The 18441-nt window shown below is 52.2% G+C and overlaps 1 protein-coding gene across 1 annotated transcript; it reads left to right on the forward strand.

Annotated features, from left to right (window-relative positions):
* The first annotated feature begins 5038 nt into the window (after positions 1 to 5038).
* WDR5 (WD repeat domain 5) lies at positions 5039 to 16335 on the forward strand. Its single transcript, XM_075324336.1, is given in 14 exon segments — positions 5039 to 5179; positions 5761 to 5894; positions 7466 to 7574; positions 7945 to 8018; positions 10020 to 10109; positions 10489 to 10578; positions 11184 to 11267; positions 11659 to 11714; positions 12368 to 12402; positions 13569 to 13644; positions 13858 to 13891; positions 14373 to 14447; positions 14591 to 14678; positions 14848 to 16335. Coding segments are annotated over 13 exon segments (993 nt in total). The 5' UTR covers positions 5039 to 5179; positions 5761 to 5813; the 3' UTR covers positions 14949 to 16335.
* Positions 16336 to 18441: the final 2106 nt, after the last annotated feature.

Below are 18441 nucleotides of genomic sequence, written 5' to 3' on the forward strand. Positions count from 1 at the left end.
TCCTCTCCGGTCCCCCGGTGTCGCCAAAGTGTCCCCCCCCGCCCCCCCTCCTCCCAAACATCCAACATGGCGCCGCCCACACCGGCGCGCACAGCAGCGCGCCGGCCGCATTTCCCCCTTTCCTCTGGTTTCTGTCGCATGTGCAATGACACATACGACAGAAAACTGCTCCCCAGGCCCTGCCAGGTCACCCCCTATTCCCACCCCGGTGTTCCCCGGGGTCCCCCGTACCTGTCTCAGCTCTGATCCCCCGCGGCCCCCTCCTCCTTCACAGTGAACGCCGGTCACACGTCAGCTCAGCTTCCTGCTTTGCTTTCAGAGATGCTGGCTGCTGCTCGGCACACTGCAGCTGTGACCCGGGGAGGGTGGGTGCAAATTCTTTGCACCCACTCTCCTCACATGGAGGGTCTGCACTCCTAGAAAATGGGGGATACGTTCCCTGAACGTGCCCCCCATATTCTAGAAGGTCCAGAATCGCCGCGGGACTTTCACAATGGATTACAGGGACCCGATTTTTTTTTCTTTTCAATAAATTGGTGAAAGAGGGAATGTTTTTGGGAAGTGTTTTTTCATATAATTTTTTTTTTTTTGTCAATATTTTTTTTTGTTACTGTCAATTAGTTATGTCTGGTATCAAATAGACACCGTGACATAACTAATTGCTGGGCTTGATGCCGGGTGACATTACACATCTGGTATCAACCCCATTTTTTACCCCGTTTGCCACCGCACCGGGGCAACGGGATGAGTTGGGGCAAAGCGCCAGGATTGACAGATCTAATGGATGCGCCACTTCTGGGGCGGCTGCGACCTGCTATTTTTAGGCTGGGAAGAGTCCAATAACCATGGCTCTTCCCATCCTGAGAATACCAGACCCCAGCTGTCAGCTTCACCTTGGCTGGTGATCTAATTTGGGGGGACCCTACGTTTGTTTGTTTTTTTATTATTTATTTATAAATAATTAAAGAAAAAACAGCTTGGGGAGCCCTCCAAATTGATCACCAGCCAAGGTGAAGCTGTCAGCTGTGGTTTGCAGGCTACAGCTGTCGGCTTTACCCTAGCTGGCTATCAAAAATAGGGGGGACCCCACGTCATTTAATTTAATTATTTTTTTTTCTTTTTGGGCTGAATACAAGGCTAGGCACCCTTTAGTGCCACATGGAAGTCACTAAAGGGAACAGCTTAGAATATGCAGGGGGGTGGGACGTTATATATGTTTGATATCTATCCATTCATCCATTGTAGCATTTTAGGCTATGTGCCCACAATCAGGGTTTGCAGCGTTTTGGGCGCAGAGTGTTTTCCCTGCATCCATAACGCTGCGTTGTGCAGTAGAAGCACAGTGGAAGGATTTTTAGAAATCTCATGCCCACTGTGCTTCTTTTCTCCGCAGCTGTGGCGCAGCTTCCCGAGCCTCAGCATGTAAATATATGCTGCGGAGATGAGTGTTCTCTGCAGGTAGAATAGAACTAAAGTTCACAGCAGCCTGAACCCAAACGTGGGCATGGGCAGCTGCGTTCTCCCGTGGACAACACTCACATCTCTGCAGGAAGGCTGACACTGTGCACTAGACGCCGTGTCGCTGGATCATGGCTACATAGCCTAACAGTGAGAATATTGTTGCTACAGCAACATTTTTGTGAAGTACCTGTGGATTCAAAATGCTTACTATACTCCTGAATAAAATCCTTGAGGGGTCCAGTTTCCAAAATGGGGTCACTTGTGGGGGGTTTCTAATGTATAGGTACCCAAGAGGCCCTGCTAATGTGACATGGTGCGCGCAATTTATTTAAACTTTTCCAAAATTCAAATGGTGCTCCTTCCATTCCAAGCCCTCCCATTTATCCAAACAGAGGTTTTTGGCCACATATGGGGTATCCCAGCGCTCACAAGAAATTGGATAACAACCTGTGGGGTCCACGTTTTGTTGTTGCCTCTTGAAAAAGTGAGAAATGTGATGCTAAAGAAACATTTTTGTGAAAAAAATGAAAATTTTCAATATGGCAACCTAAGCTTATCAAATTCTGTGAAGTATTCGTGGATTCAAAATGCTAAATATACACCTAGATAAAAGCCTTGAGGTGTCTTGTTTCCAGAATGGGGTCACTTGTGGGGGACCTCCACTGTTTAGGCACCTTAGGAGCTTTCCAAATGCGACATAGCGTCCACTAATTATTCCAGCCAAATGTTCAGTCAAATGGCACTTTTTCGCTTCCGAGCCCTGCTGTGCACCCAAACAGTTGATTTCCACCACACATAAGGTATCAGCATACTCAGGAGAAATTGCACAATAAATTTTATGCTGCTTTTTTTCCTTTTACTATTGTAAAAAAAAAAGCTATGTGGTTGAAGTAACAATTTTGTGGTAAAAATGTATTTGGTTAAAGTAACAATTTTGTGGTAAAATTTTATTTTTATATTTTCATGGCTCAACGTTATAAACTTCTGTGAAGCACCTGGGGGTTCAGGGTACTCACCAAACATCTAGATAAATTCCTTGAGAGGCCTAGTTTCCAATATGGGGTCACTTGTGGTGTTGTTTTGCTGTTTATGTACCTTAGGGGTCCTCCAAATGCGACATGGTGCCCACAATCTTTTTCAGCCAAATTTCCTTTCCAAAATTCAAATATTGCTCCTTTCGTTCCAAGCCCTCCCATTTGTCCATACAAAGGTTTCAGACCACATGTGAGGTATTACCGCTCTCATAAAAAAGTGGGTAACAAACATTTGGGTCAAATTTTTGGAATTACCTCTTGAAAAAGTGAGAGAATTGATGCTAAAGCAACATTTTTGAGAAAAAAAAATTACAATTTTCAATATGACAACGTAACGTTATCAAAATCTGTGAAGTACCTGTGGGTCCAAAATGTTTACTATACCCCTCGATAGAAGCCTTAAGGGGTCTAGTTTCCAAAATGGGGTCACTTGAGGGGGGTTCCTGCTGTTTAGGTACCTTAGGGGATCTGTAAATGCAACATGGTGCCCGCAATCTGTTTCAGCCAACTTTGCTTTCCAAAATTCAAATATTGCTCCTTTCGTTCCAAGCCCTCCCATTTACCCAAAGGTTTCTGACCACATGTGGGGTATCGGCGCGCTCATAAGAAAGTGGGTAACAAAGTGTGAGGTCCAATTTTTGGTGTTACCTCTTGAAAAAGTAAGAAAATTAGTGGTAAAGCAACATTTTTAGGTAAAATGTTAATTTTTATTTTTTTTTTCATTCCACATTACTTTAGTTCCTGTGAAGCACCTGAAGGGTTAATAAACTTCTTGGATGTGGTTTTGAGTACCTTGAGGGGTGCAGGTTTTAGAATGGGGTCACTTTTGGGCATTTTCTGTCACCTCAGCCTCTCAAAGTCACTTCAAATGGGATGTGGTCCCTAAAAAAATGGTTTTGTAAATTTTGTTGAAAAAATGGGAAATTGCTGATGAACTTTGAACCCTTCTAACTTCCTAACCCCAAAAAATGTTTCAAAAATTGCGCTGATCTAAAGTAGACAAGTGGGAAATGTTATTTATTAACTATTTTGTGTGACATAACTCTCTGGTTTATGGGCATAAAAATTAAAAGTTTGAAAATTGCAAAATTTTTACATTTTTTTGTCAAATTTCAGATTTTTTCACAAATAAAATAAAAAAATATCATCCTAAATTTACCTCTAACATGAAGCCAATATGTCACGAAAAAACAATCTCAGAATCACTGGGATCCATTGAAGCGTTCCAGAATTATAACCTTATAAAGTGACACTGGTCAGAATTGCAAAAAATGGCCTGGGCATTAAGTACAAAACTGGCTTCGTCCTCAAGAGGTTAAAATTCTCCTAACTAATTGTATGTGGGGTGGACCGCGTGAGGGGCGGACCGCATGAGGGGTGGGCCTCGTGAGGGGAGGACTGCGTGAGGGGTGGGCCTCGTGAGGGGAGGACCGCGTGAGGGGAGGACGGCGTGAGGGGTGGACGGTGTGAGGAGAGGACCGTGTGAGGGGTGCACCGTGTGAGGGGTGGACCACGTGAAGGGAGGACCGTGTGAGGGGTGGACCGCGTGAGGGGTGGGCCTCGTGAGGGGAGGACCGCGTGAGGGGTGTGCCGAGTGAGGGGAGGACCGTGTGAGGGGTGGACCGCGTGAGGAGAGGACCGTGTGAGGGGTGGACCACGTGAAGGGAGGACCGTGTGAGGGGTGGACCGTGTGAGGGGTGGGCTGTATGAGGTAAACAGTGTCTTGATTTTCACAGGTATACAGCTGCTATGGCGACCGTTCGTCACCTCACAAAATCAGTACGGTCTTTTCCTCTTACCGCTGTATTACCTCAGGTATCAAGACGTGTGGGAATCCCTTGTGGATGGAGACGCTTGTGGCGTCTGATGCTTAGGAGACCATTTTCCTCTCAGGACATCACTATTCTGCCAACTGTCCATAGCAACCAATCACAGAGCAGCTTTCATGTGTCACACCAGGTTGAAAAGTGAAAGCTGTGCTGTGATTGGTTGATATGGGAACCACAGGCTGAGGCAGAGTAGCTGAAGCCTATGGGTGTGTCTTCCAGGATCTAATTATCATATTTCTCCCGCCCAGCGCCGTCTCCAAATTGTAACGTCTATATACCAGTGGCCATTGGCACCTATGCGACGTCATGCCCATGTGACCAGAAGGGGCGTGGCCTCCGTTTACATAGTTCATACCAGGAATATTTACATTATTCTTCTAGGTCCACGTGGGCAGAGAGGTTATTATAATAGAAGCGGGGGGGGGGGGGGAAGACCCCCAAATGGTGGGGGCGAAGCCCAACTCACATGACTATGGTGGACGGGAGGAAACCACCACGCCCACTAACCAAGCCGGTCACGCCCACAGATCCTTCTACCCACTGGGTTTTGCCACAACCGGTCCCAAAAAGAACGCATGCGCAAACCCTGAGCGCCATTCACCAACGCCCCGCCTGAATGAGGCGCAGGCTCTATATTTTCTTTCGCTGTCGAGTAAACTGCGCATGCGTTGATCATGCGCCTGATTTCTGCTTCTGCGCACGCGGGCATTACGGCAGATTTACGCCTGCGCTTTGTGGCTGGCGAGTGTCGTACTGCGCATGCGTTGCTGCCGCTCCGTTCCCGGCCTGGCGCGCAGTCTCCTCGTTATTACCCAGCGCGGCTTCAATGAGCTGAGACCGAGACCGAACACCGAGGTAACCGGGGAGGGCGGAGCCTGGAGTGGGGGAGTCAGCGCGGTACGTGCTGGGACACATCCGTAATGCTATAACTGAGGCCTGCCCGGCACCTGGCGACCTGCAGCCCCGGGAAATAATGCTGAAACGTGCCCCCCCTCCACCCCACCCCGGGCCGGGCCGGCCCCCTCCACCCTCCCCCCTCCCCTCCCCTACTCCACCCCGGGCCGGACCCCCCCCCGTCCACTCCTCCACCCTGGGCCGGACGTCCCCCCCCCCCCCCCTCGTCCTCCGCTACCTCAGGCCGTGCCCCCCTCCTCCTTCTTCTTCTCTACCTCGGACTGTGCCCCCCCCTTTCCTTGTCCTTCGCTACCCCGGGCCGTGACGCCCCCTTCCTCCTTAACCCCGGGCTATGCTCCCTCCTTTACCCAGGGAAATGCCCACTCCTCTGGGCGCCCCCCTACCCCGGCGCAATGGACCCCTCCTCCTCCCCTGCCCAGGGCCGTGTGGGGGGGTCAGCATGAGTGGCCCGAGTCTTTCTTTTCTCCTTTCACCTTCCTGTCTTTTGTGTTGCTGACGCCGCTTGTCCTTCTGTATCGCAGCAGTCTGCACGGCCGGAGCTGACGTTGCCCACGTCACGTGACCTGCGTCCATCATGGCTACCGAGGAGAAGAAGCCGGAGACCGAGGCCTCTAAGACACAGTCCACCCCGTCATCCTCCAGCAACCAGAGCAAGGTCAGCCCCGGTCTGGACCCCACTGCGACCACTGGACCCACTGTAGAAGCTACGGTCACGAGCGCTGACTTCTGCCCACAGAATAATGTGGGGTAGCGGCAGCGCCGAGCCTGGGGGGCGGCCGCCGTGAGTAGATGAGCCTTGGGGGCGGGGGACACCTTCCAGGCGCAGGCACCTCTCGTCGTTCTCTGCTCCTCCTTCCAGTGACATGTCCGGACCCTGGGCTCCACACAATGGCTTTCCTTGTACTTATTGGATTGTGCACATTGTAGATTCAGACTGAAGGCAGTAAAACCACAAAAGTGAACAAGGAGTAAAGGAACACGTGTGGTACCTCAATTTTCTCCTCGGCCCCTATTACACTGGGAGTAGCTTTACACCCCCTCATCATCTCACACCAGCACTGGTTCCAGTGTCGTTTGTCCCGTTAGTTAATTTGTGGAATCACCCGACTTTAGAAAGTTTGTGACCGTCAGGTGTTTTGCAGTGTCAGTGCGCAGCGCTATACAGTAGCCAGAACCACTCAGCAATGCAAACCAGTCATCATGTTAAGATCTGTCATTTTATAAAACTGCTTGAACCTTGAAGGTATCCTAAAGGGCAGCTGTGAAAACCATCAATCAGTATGATGAGACTGGCTCTGATGATGACCACCGTCCCAAAAACGGAAGGCCAAGAATGACTTCTGCTGCAGAGGATAAGCTCATCAGTCACCGGCCTCAAAAACCACTGACTGCTCCTCTGATACCAGCTCTCATAGATGAAGCTGAGACCTGAAGTAGCCACATCTCAACATCAACTGAGGAGACTACAAGGAGCCATCTTTATGGTCAAATTGCTTCTATGAAGTTACTACCGAGGACCCCAGAAAGGAAGAGACTTGTACTGAGTGAGGAACACAAGGACCGATCATGAGATGAATGGGAATCTAACGACTCTGAGAAGCCAGAATCTGAGCCTCTTTTTTTTTTTTTTTGATGTGTGGTGCTTACTGTGAAGCGTGGAGGGGGCGGAGTGGTGGGGTTTCCGGTGACACCAGTGGTGGTTTATTATACAACGCTTCCCACGTGGCCCCCACAGTGTTTTGCAGCGACCACCACTCATCTGCTCTGCACTTCGTGGGTGCATCGTCCATGTTACAGGACAATGAACCCAAACCTCAGAAGGTGTGAGATGGAGGCTGCGTCAGAGGACGTGGCCTCCACAACCACCAACCTCCACCAATGGAGATGGTTTGGGAGGAGCTGGACGCAGACTGAAGACAAGGCGGCCACAGGTGCTCGGCACCTCCTTGAAGTCCTCCAGGGGACTTCTTATGATGAGGGGTGTACAGTCTCCATCAGAGTAGCGAGTGTATTTGAGGGGTGTACAGGCACCATCAGCGTAGCGGGGGTATCTGAGGGGTAGCCCCTTTCTGGAGCTGATTTCTCCTGGTGTCCTTGGTGGTTTTGTGGACAGTACACACCGCTCCACGTCTGGAGCCGTCTGCAGATCCCATCGTGCTTCTACTGTGTATTTCGCTGGACTCTCTTGATTTCATCTCATGTCTTACTTTTTTTTTTTTTTTTCAGCCCGCTCCTGTGAAGCCGAATTATACTCTGAAGTTCACGCTGGCGGGGCATACCAAGGCCGTGTCGTCTGTGAAGTTCAGTCCCAACGGGGAGTGGCTGGCGAGCTCATGTAAGGACGGGGAACCTCCTGGGGGGCACTTCACAGGAGACCTCCTCCCCTCTTCTGCTGTCAGGGACAATCAGATTCATTCTCGTTTTTCTGGAGCTTTTCGGAAAGTGAGATGAGCGAGTCTGTTGTCTCCCATCGGCAGTGACTCCAGTTTTGTCACATCTCCCGTACATTGAGCAGGATTCTCCATGAGTGAATGTGGTGTGGCCATAGACTGGCAGGTCCCGGAGGTGATACATTCCCCAGGCCTGATCCTGATTACACCAGAGAGCAGCAGAATGTAGCCCCCAGTAATGTGTGCACATCCCGGGCTCTGATCCTCCTCGGCTCCGACTTTGTTTCCTAACTTTGTTTTATTTCTCCTAATTAGCGGCTGATAAATTGATTAAGATCTGGGGCGCGTACGACGGCAAATTTGAGAAGACGATATCCGGACACAAGCTGGTAGGTTCTTCTCGCCTGGTCAATGGGAGTAGATCACTTGCCCATTGCTATAGATTCCTAGTATCTGGTGTCCCAGGATCCACACAGTGGGGAGAATAAGGATTTGATCTGCTGTCAGTGTTGCAAGTTTTCTCCCCACACAGAACGGAGCCGGCTGTAAATCCAGAGAATCCCATTGTAGGATTTATAAATAACTAATTTGCAATTTATGGCCCACTCCTCCGTACAGATCTTCTTCTTCAGAGCTTTCAGGTCACTCCTCCGTACAGATCTTCTTCTCCAGAGCTTTCAGGTCACTCCTCCGTACAGATCTTCTTCTCCAGAGCTTTCAGGTCACTCCTCCGTACAGATCTTCTTCTCCAGAGCTTTCAGGTCACTCCTCCGTACAGATCTTCTTCTCCAGAGCTTTCAGGTCACTCCTCCGTACAGATCTTCTTCTCCAGAGCTTTCAGGTCACTCCTCCGTACAGATCTTCTTCTCCAGAGCTTTCAGGTTTCGGGGCTGTCACTGGGCAACATTGAGTTTCAGCTCCTCCATAAATTTTCTATTGGGTTCCGGTCTGCAGAGTAGCTAGGCCTCTCCAGGACCTTGAAATACCGCTCCTTTTTTGCCCTGGCTGTGTGTTTTAGTTTCATTGTCATTCTGGAGATGCAGCCATGACCCATCTTCAATGCTCTTACTGAGGAAAGGAGGTTGTTGGCTGAAATATCACAGTACATGACCCCATCCATCCTCCCTGCAATACGGTACTGTCATCCTGTCCCCTTCGGAAACCTCTGATTCCACCCCTGTGCTTCGTGGTTGTACTCGCCCTTCTTCCTCCAAACACGTAGAGTGGAGTTGATACCAGAAAGTTCTATTTTGGTCTCATCTGATCAGATGATCTTCTCTCATGTCTCCTCTGGATCATCTAGATCAGGGTTTCCCAACTCCAGTCCTCAAGGCCCATCAACAGTGCATGTTTTCAGGATTTCCTTAGCACTGCACTGCTGTTGGAACCAGCACCTGGGCAGGTAATTACATTAACACCTGTGCAATACTAAGGAAAAACCAAAAACCTGCACTGTTGGTGGGCCTTGAGGACTGAAGTTGGGGACCTCTGATCTAGATGGTCATTGGTGAACTTCAACCGGGCGTGGACCTGTGCTGAGAGGGAGGACCTTGTGCCCTGCAGAATTTTAGTCCATGACAGTGTAGTGTGATATTAATGGTTATCTTTGAGATTGTGGTCCCAGCTCTTTTCAGGTCATTGACCAGGTCCTCCCATGTAGTTCTGGGCTGATTCCTGACCTGATTCCTGACCTTTCTCAGATCTTCCTTACCCCACGAGGCGAGATCTTGCATGGAGCTTCAGACCAAGTAAGACTGATAGTCAACTTTTGTTTCGTCCATTCTCTAATAATTTTGCCAACAGTTGTTGCCTTCTCACCAAGCTGCTTGCCTATTGCCCTGTAGTCCACCCCAGCCTTGTGCAGTTCTACAATATTGCCCCTGATGTCCTCAGACAGCTCTGTGGTCTTGGCCATGGTGGAGAGGTTGGAGTGTGATTGTCTGTGGACAGGGGTCTTTTATACAGGTAACGAGGTCACACAGGAGCAATTAATCCAGGTTATGAGAGCAGAGTAGGAGAACAAATACCAGGTCTGTGACAGCAGAATTCCTTCTGGTTGGTTGGTGATAAAATACTTATTTCATGCAATAAAATTCAAATTAATTATTATTTATGAATCATAAAATGGGATTTTCTGGAGTTTTTTTTCTTTTCTGTCACAGGTGAAGCTTCCTACAATAAAAATGACAGCCGGCTCCATTCTGTGTAGAGGAAAACTGCAAAATCCGCAGAGGGTCAAATATCCCCAGTGTACATAGCCATCCTGTGTTCAGCCTCTTGTGCCTGCCAGACACCATTTCGGGGTCCGCTCCTCGGGGGGGGCTCCATGACTTTGCTTCTTTATGAGATTGTCACCGCGTTTTCCGCTCTGATGCGTCTGACTTTTTCAGGGAATATCGGATGTTGCTTGGTCCTCTGACTCCAACCTCCTGGTCTCCGCCTCGGATGATAAGACCCTGAAGATCTGGGATGTCAGCTCGGTGCGTTCCTGCTTTGTATTTGTCCTAGCCTTAACCAGCGGCTCAGACGTGTGTGTGTGTGTTAGTTATATAGGAATATATACATTTATATACACGTGAGGGGAGCAATGTTCTACTTATATTTTGTTTTTTTGGAGGGGGGGTTTCAGTCTCCCGAACCCCTCTCTCATCTTACCCTTCCGTGACACTCCCCCCTCCCTTTTTGGCGCTCTCTTCCAACCCCTCCACCCTTTTCTCGGCGCTCACTCCCGACCCCCCCCCCCCCCCCCCTTTTCTCGGCACTCTCTCTCGCGACCCTCTTTGCTTTCCTCGCTGACGTAGGAGCGGTTTTCTGATTTTTCTTTTTGCCTCTCCTGAATAAATCCTCTTCTTGCTTTAGGGGAAATGTCTGAAGACGTTGAAGGGTCACAGTAATTACGTTTTCTGCTGCAACTTCAACCCACAGTCCAACCTGATCGTGTCAGGTTCGGTAGGTGCTCTGCTTTCTGCGTTGTTGCCGCCTCTGCTTATGTGGTTGCCATATGTTCCGCCGTGTCCGTATGACTCTGGGCTTTCCAGAAATTCCCGCAGACGCTCGGTCAGTCTGGAGAGAAGTCACCGGCACCACGGACGGTGTTATGTACCATCTGCCATTGATGGGCCGGTCCCCGACTCGCACAATTGTAAAAACCTGATGGTTTTCTGTGAAATTGCCCCGGTGATGGTGGTGCCGGGTACACCGGTGCTCAAGTGACATTGTGAGGCAGGCGCTGCTCACAATCAGCTGATGGGCTGCAGCGTTTGCACCTTCCTCACACGAGACCTGGATGTCTGATGGCAGCGGTGGAGGAACAGCGCGGCCGCTGATTGTGAGTTCCGGGCGGCCCCGCACCAGCATCACTGGGACGGTTTAGGTTTTCATACCGGCCTGCAGCATCTGGGGGGTGGGCTCCGTCTCCGCACAGGCTCAGATCTGGGATCCGCCATAGTCTTTCCCAGGGGCTTCTGGGAATTTGTAGTTTTCCTGCAGGGGGAGACCAGGGATCTACACGGCCTCCAGATCTTCTGATCCTGTGATCTCTTCTCTTCCTCCAGTTTGATGAAAGTGTCAGAATATGGGATGTAAAGACTGGGAAGTGTTTGAAGACGCTGCCCGCGCACTCTGACCCCGTCTCTGCGGTAAGATATGTCTGGAGCACTACAAACACCATCATCCTCAGCAGTGACCATCCTTATAGAAGCCCCTTATATAATGTATCACTACTCCCACCATCTCCGCACACAATCCCCCACCCCCCATCTATTACAATCACCACTGCTCCATCATCCCCACCCCCCATCTATTATAATCACCACTGCCCCCATCCTCCTGGTTGGAGCAGTAGTTGGTGTGGGGTAATGAGCGGCTCCTCTCCTGGTTTGCGCTCCATTATACTGGGGGTGTTAGGTTTCAGTCTCTCGGGGGGGGGGGGGGGGGGGGGGGGGGGGGGGGGGGGGGGGGGGGGACGTCTGCTGAGGACACAGGTGGTAATTGGCGTCTGTTGAGCTTTTCTTTCTGCCTCTCCTCCAGGTGCACTTCAATCGTGACGGTTCCCTGATTGTCTCCAGTAGTTATGACGGCCTGTGGTGAGTACACGCTCTAGCCGATGGTAGCACTGGCTCCTCGCAGGGCAGGGTCCGCTCGGCTTTGGCGGGTTCCTCGCAGTAATGTGTCCCCTGTTGTTACTGTTTTGTCTCTGGTCTCTCGGATCCCTGAATCCACAAACTGCTCAAATCTTGAGATCCGCTCCAGAATCCTCAGTCTCTTCCTATGTACTTTTATGGGAATCTACTTTGCTGTTCATAGGAGGAATTTTTTTTTTTTTTTTCTTGAAAATATTTTGAAAAATTCCTTGCGGGGGGGAGGGGGGGTGCGGATCCTTCCTAGTGGGCTTCACTGCCAACCGGGCAATCCAAAAAAATATTCAAGAGAAAATATCAGGTCCCCCCCCCCCCCCCCCATCCCGGTCCGAGGGATGTTTGTAGACATTAGCGGTGCACGGATATAATAGAATCAGCAGTGGAAGCTGGACCGCAGTTTTCTAAGTTGTTGCTGTCCAATCAAAAGGATGCAAATAAACCCCAAACCTCCATGTGAATATAAAAGATTTGAGGATGAGAATTATGAGTGGAGTCTGAGGACTGGACGCGGTTATGGGGCCGCAGCCTCCACCCCAGAGGATAAACCCGGTGACTATACATGCCGCCATTAATCAGTTCCACTTTTTATTTTTCTTTAGTCGAATTTGAGGGCAGTGCCTGAAAACTCTCATCGGTGAGTAGTGGTGCCGCTCCCCCCGCTGTTCTCCGTCCTTGCTCATCACTTGTCCCCTGCCGGTCTGCTTCTGCTGCTTCCCCGCTGGTCTCCTTCTTTGCTCCTCCCCGGCCGCTCCCCCCCCCCTCCCCCTCTGGTCTCCGTCCTTGCTCCTCCCCGGCCGCTCCTCCCCGGCTGCTCCCCCCTCTGGTCTCCGTCCTTGCTCCTCCCCGGCCGCTCCCCCCTCTGGTCTCCGTCCTTGCTCCTCCCCGGCCGCTCCCCCCTCTGGTCTCCGTCCTTGCTCCTCCCCGGCCGCTCCCCCTCTGGTCTCCGTCCTTGCTCCTCCCCGGCCGCTCCCCCCCTGGTCTCCGTCCTTGCTCCTCCCCGGCCGCTCCCCCCCCCCCCCCCCCCTCTGGTCTCCGTCCTTGCTCCTCCCCGGCCGCTCCCCCCCCCCCCCCCCCCTCTGGTCTCCGTCCTTGCTCCTCCCCGGCCGCTCCCCCCTCTGGTCTCCGTCCTTGCTCCTCCCCGGCCGCTCCCCCCTCTGGTCTCCGTCCTTGCTCCTCCCCGGCCGCTCCCCCCCTGGTCTCCGTCCTTGCTCCTCCCCGGCCGCTCCCCCCCTGGTCTCCGTCCTTGCTCCTCCCCGGCCGCACCCCCCCCCCCTCTGGTCTCCGTCCTTGCTCCTCCCCCGGCCGCTCCCCCCTCTGGTCTCCGTCCTTGCTCCTCCCCGGCCGCTCCCCCCTCTGGTCTCCGTCCTTGCTCCTACCCGGCCGCTCCCCCCTCTGGTCTCCGTCCTTGCTCCTCCCCCGGCCGCTCCCCCCCTCTGGTCTCCGTCCTTGCTCCTCCCCGGCCGCTCCCCCCCTCTGGTCTCCGTCCTTGCTTCTCCCCGGCCGCTCCCCCCCCTCTGGTCTCCGTCTTTGCTCCTCCCCGGCCGCTCCCCCCCCTCTGGTCTCCGTCTTTGCTCCTCCCCGGCCGCTCCCCCCCCCTCTGGTCTCCGTCTTTGCTCCTCCCCGGCCGCTCCCCCCCTCTGGTCTCCGTCTTTGCTGCTCCCCGGCCGCTCCCCCCTCTGGTCTCCGTCCTTGCTCCTCCCCGGCCGCTCCCCCCTCTGGTCTCCGTCCTTGCTCCTCCCCGGCCGCTCCCCCGCAGCGATCTTTGTCATGTGGCAGCAGCGCCTGCTCTGTCGTTCGCAGATGATGACAACCCTCCAGTGTCTTTTGTGAAGTTTTCTCCAAACGGCAAATACATCCTGGCGGCCACGTTAGACAAGTAAGTGGAGCGGTCACCGCATCCTCAGACGTCCGCACATTTATACACTTGTTGTTCGATTCCCGGTGACGGCCCCCCACCCTAGTGACTTTTGCACAGATGCAGTTGGGGTCCGGCAGTTTCAGGGTTGCGGTAGAGGCTCCTCGCAGCCATTGCCCTCCGCTTATGCTGCGGTTGCTCCCAGCGGTGTCTGACACTGTTTTTTCTTTGCAGCACGCTGAAGTTGTGGGACTACAGTAAAGGGAAGGTAGGTCCTCAGAGTCTCCACCGCTGAGGTCTCATCTGCTGCATGTAACTCGATACCGCGCCCCCAGCGCTCATTAATTAACGCCTTCGTCTCATCATATGCGCTGATTAGCAGCGACGTCCGCATTGATAGATCTGTTCTCCAGGTATCTTCCCCCGGGAGCCGCCATTGTTCATCAGGCCTGTGCCGCTAATTACTCACTAATTTGTGTAGACTCCAGAACCATCCGGCGGCTAGAATTAAGGCGAGGGGGGATGACGCTGCAGCATGGGGTCCAAGGGAATGTCTGACCACTGCCCCTATCTGAAGGGGGTGGTAGTACGAGGTCACTTGTAGCCCTGGACCGCCGCCCTGACCCTGCCCCTGCCTGGACCCCTGCCCTGACGGCGCCTCTCCTCCACCCTCTATATGTCTCCTCTGAGCCCGCTGCCATCTTTTTCCCATCCAGTATCACTAACAGCAATGTTCTTCTCCCCTCCAGTGCCTGAAAACCTACACATGTCACAAGAACGAGAAGTACTGCATATTCGCCAATTTCTCCGTGACCGGTGGCAAGGTGTGTCCGGCGCTCGTTTCTGGTGATTGCGGGGGGCCGGGGTGTACGTTTTCTGGTGATTGCGGGGGGCCGGGGTGTATGTTTCTGGTGATTTGCGGGAGGCCGGTGTGTACTTTTTTATTCACTATGTCTCTCTATTCCAGTGGATTGTGTCCGGCTCCGAGGATAATCTGGTCTACATCTGGAACCTGCAGACCAAGGAGATTGTGCAGAAGCTACAGGGACACACGGGTGAGCGCCGACAAGGGCGTCATTACAAGAGCAGGATTAGATTGTCAGCTGGGATCAGACATGGAGGGTTCCCGGGCTCAGGAATGATGGGAGTCATGCTCTCTGCCCAGGGTTGGTGCTGATGATGGCGGATCGCTCAGTAGTCACGTTTGTCTCCTCCATCTTTCAGATGTCGTCATTTCCACCGCCTGCCACCCGACAGAAAACATCATCGCGTCCGCCGCGCTAGAGAACGACAAAACCATCAAACTGTGGAAGAGCGACTGCTGAGCCCCCGCGCTGTCAGACTGTCACCGGGGGGTGCCACCTGGAGAACGTTTCTCCTTCAGCCCCATGGACAATGTGAAGCTCTCGCTCACCTCGCAGCCTCACAGCTGGGTTTTTTTTCTTGCCCACGTAATTTGCCCTTTTTTTCCAGTTTCTCCCTCGTTATCGTCCTCGCCCCCCCCCCCCCCCCCCCCCCAAACCCCCATCTTGTACTTGGTGGTTTTCCAGTATTGGATCACATCTGAGTAGCCAGCGATCGGTCTGTAATGCCGGGAGGTCTAACACGTCTGCACCATTCACAGTCAGAGCTGCGCTCACATCTCAATGCGCTTGCAGGACCAGTATGAACACTACAGCAGTGCGGACAGTGAGCCAGCAGGGGCCCTTGGCGTGCTCCCCCGGCCGCCGCTTGTGACTGCAGCTTTGGATGTGAGTGGAGTAAAGGATGTGATTGTGTATTAGACCGCAGTGGTTTCTGAGCAGTGTCCGCCAGATGTCCGGTGAGTGATTGCCCTCAGTCATGGCCCCTGCTCCTCGCCTTTTATTGGGGGTCTCTGCATCCATCGAGGCTGTGAGCATCTTGCAGTTTCCGCCTCTGTTTACTCTTCGTTTATATCAGTTTTATGATCATTTTATTTGTGACCAAAACGAGGGGAGAACGTCCAGACTTCCTCCTCGCCATCGCCGGTCCCCGTCTATGGTTGCTATAGTTCTGTGTTTACCTGTGTTCTGTGGGATCGACTGCTGGGAAAATCTGCAGACCCCCTCCCTTCCCCAACGGCCGTCACAATATTCTTCTACCAGCCCTGATTTATTCCTGCACTCACTGCTGAGGGTTTGTGACACTGTGATTACTGCCTACACTGTAACAAACCCTCCGCTGTGTAAGAATGTTTCCAAGTCCTGAAAGCTTGCAGAGGATGGAGCGGGGATTGCAGCTTCTGCCCGCCGAGGATGGAGCGGGGATTGCAGCTTCTGCCCGCCGAGGATGGAGCGGGGATTGCAGCTTCTGCCCGCTGAGGATGGAGCGGGGATTGCAGCTTCTGCCCGCCGAGGATGGAGCGGGGATTGCAGCTTCTGCCCGCCGAGGATGGAGCGGGGATTGCAGCCCCTGCCCGCCGAGGATGGAGCGGGGATTGCAGCCCCTGCCCGCCGGGGTTGGAGCGGGGATTGCAGCCCCTGCCCGCCAGGGTTGCAGCTCCTGCCCGCTGGGGATGGCGCGGGGATTGCAGCCGCCACCCATCATCCTTCAGCCTCTGCGGCTTGTCCTTCGTCCTCTTTTGCTGGATTGAGCGTGAGAACGGGAGGGCGATGGCAGCGTCACCGATTGTAAAAAGTATTTCAATGTAAAAAAAATAAAAAGGCAACTGCAGGTTTTGTATTTTGGAAATGTATAGTATTGTGTTGCTTCGGGCATGAGTGTATTTACTTCAGATTAATTTAATTTATTTTTTACATACAGAACCATAAGCTGGAATAAAGAGGTGGGTTTTTCGGTGAAGGCCTCGTGCGTGTCCTTCCTGACACAGTGGTGCGGGTTGCTGTGTGAACCTCTGATGGAGACAAACAAGGCTCAAAATTATAGGGGCTTTCCAGAAAAGCCTCTGTCTCCCAGATCCAATTTATTTAACAACAAAAAACAAACCCCTTACTGCCTTACTCCCCCTTACTGCCTTACTCACTCTCCCTGGGTCCAGCGATGTGTTTGCAGCACTGATATCTCATTGTTTTTGTTGCAACCAGTCGGTGAGCTCAGCAGCTTGTGCCAACAAGGCGAGCAGCACCGCTGAGCTCTGTGATGCCCTGCAGACAGATGGACACCTTGAGCAGTAGTGCAGACTCCATGCTGGACCTGGGGATAGGGAGCAAAGCAGAGTGAGGTTTTTGTCTTTTTTTTTTTTTTTTTTTTTTTCTGGTGGAAAGGGACAACTGCTCGTCGTACGTTGCGGTCTCATCCTCATGATATCTGATCCGGACCGGCCATGTGATCGCCGTCTATTTGATCCTCTGCATTATTACAAATCCATAACTGTGAGAACAGAGAGGAGCACGCGGGAAATCCTCTATTCACCAACGGTTATGGATTTGTAAAGGAAAACATAATGATTACATGTGAAAAGCCGGTTCAGCTTGGAGCTGGCGCCTGTTCACATTAGAACATCTTGCCATTATTTTCATTGAGGTGGAACACCCTGAAGACAATATTCACCCAAAAATTTCCTCTTAAAAAAAAAAAAGTACTGCCCAGTTCCCACCAATCTCCAGGCTCCCTCCTTTGCTGTTGCCCGGTCCCCTACAGGTCTCCACACTTCCTCCTCTGATGCTGCCCAGTTCCCTACAGGTCTTCACACTTTTTCTCTTCTGATGCTGCCCAGTTCTGACCCCCCCCCCCCCCCGCCATTCTCCACAGTTCCCCCTCTGATGCTGCTCAGTTCTCTACAGGTCTCGACACTTCCTCCTCTGATGCTGACAAGTTCCTCTCCCCCGCCAGTTCCCACACTTCGTCTTCTGGCTGCCCAGTTCTGACCCCCGCCATTCTCCACACTTCCTCTGATGCTGCCCTGTTCCCCACAGGTCTCCATACTACTTCCACCTGATGCTGCCCAGTTCCCCGCCAGTATCCACACTTCCTCCTCTGATACTGCCCAGTTACCTACAGGTCTCCACACTTTCTCTTCTGATGCTGCCCAGTTCTGACTCCCTAACCCCCCCGCCATTCTCCACACTTTCTCCTCTGATGCTGCCCAATTCCCGCCAGTCTTCACACCACCACCTCATGGTTGACACAGTCCTGTGGTGTCCGGCTGCAAAAGGTCGCAGCGTTTCGCTACACAACTGCTCTCTGATATTCTATTCTTCCTGCATCACTTTCCCTGGAGTCCTTTAAAAACCCACATTTCCCCTTAGTGTTTGCTGGTGATAGTTGCATTCCTATTCAGGCCTAGGATGTAAGCAGTCTGCTTGTATTCATCTGAAGAAATGTTGTTTGTTGCTGTTCTCGCTGAGTTTTCGTGGAGATGTTATTTTGTTCACTTCCCCGTGTGTGTGTGTTCCCTGTGTCCTTTTTAAAGCTTAGTGGAGTTGACTAAGTGCTCATCCTATCCGTTCCTTACCTTTGGGTCCTGGCCAGGGTCAGGTATCCTGCTCGGCGCACAGGTTCTGAACTGATCTATGGTGGTCAGGGGTCACCATCTCTCCCTTCCCTAGACACAGGGCTTCTCTGTCGCTGTACGTGTGGTACTTTCCCATACATAGCGTGACATTATCACCAGCTGTATATAAAACAAAACTGACATTCTGTTTTTGTTGTTTTCTTCGGCGCTCCATTGGGAGACCCAGACGATTGGGTGTATAGCTACTGCCTCCGGAGGCCACACAAAGCATTACACTAAAAAGTGTAAGGCCCCTCCCCTTCTGGCTATACACCCCCCGTGGGATCACGGGCTGCTCAGTTTTCAAGCTTTGTGCGAAGGAGGTCAGACATCCACGCATAGCT

The sequence above is a fragment of the Anomaloglossus baeobatrachus genome, chromosome 9, assembly GCF_048569485.1.
Source record: "Anomaloglossus baeobatrachus isolate aAnoBae1 chromosome 9, aAnoBae1.hap1, whole genome shotgun sequence".
Classification (NCBI taxonomy): domain Eukaryota; kingdom Metazoa; phylum Chordata; class Amphibia; order Anura; family Aromobatidae; genus Anomaloglossus; species Anomaloglossus baeobatrachus.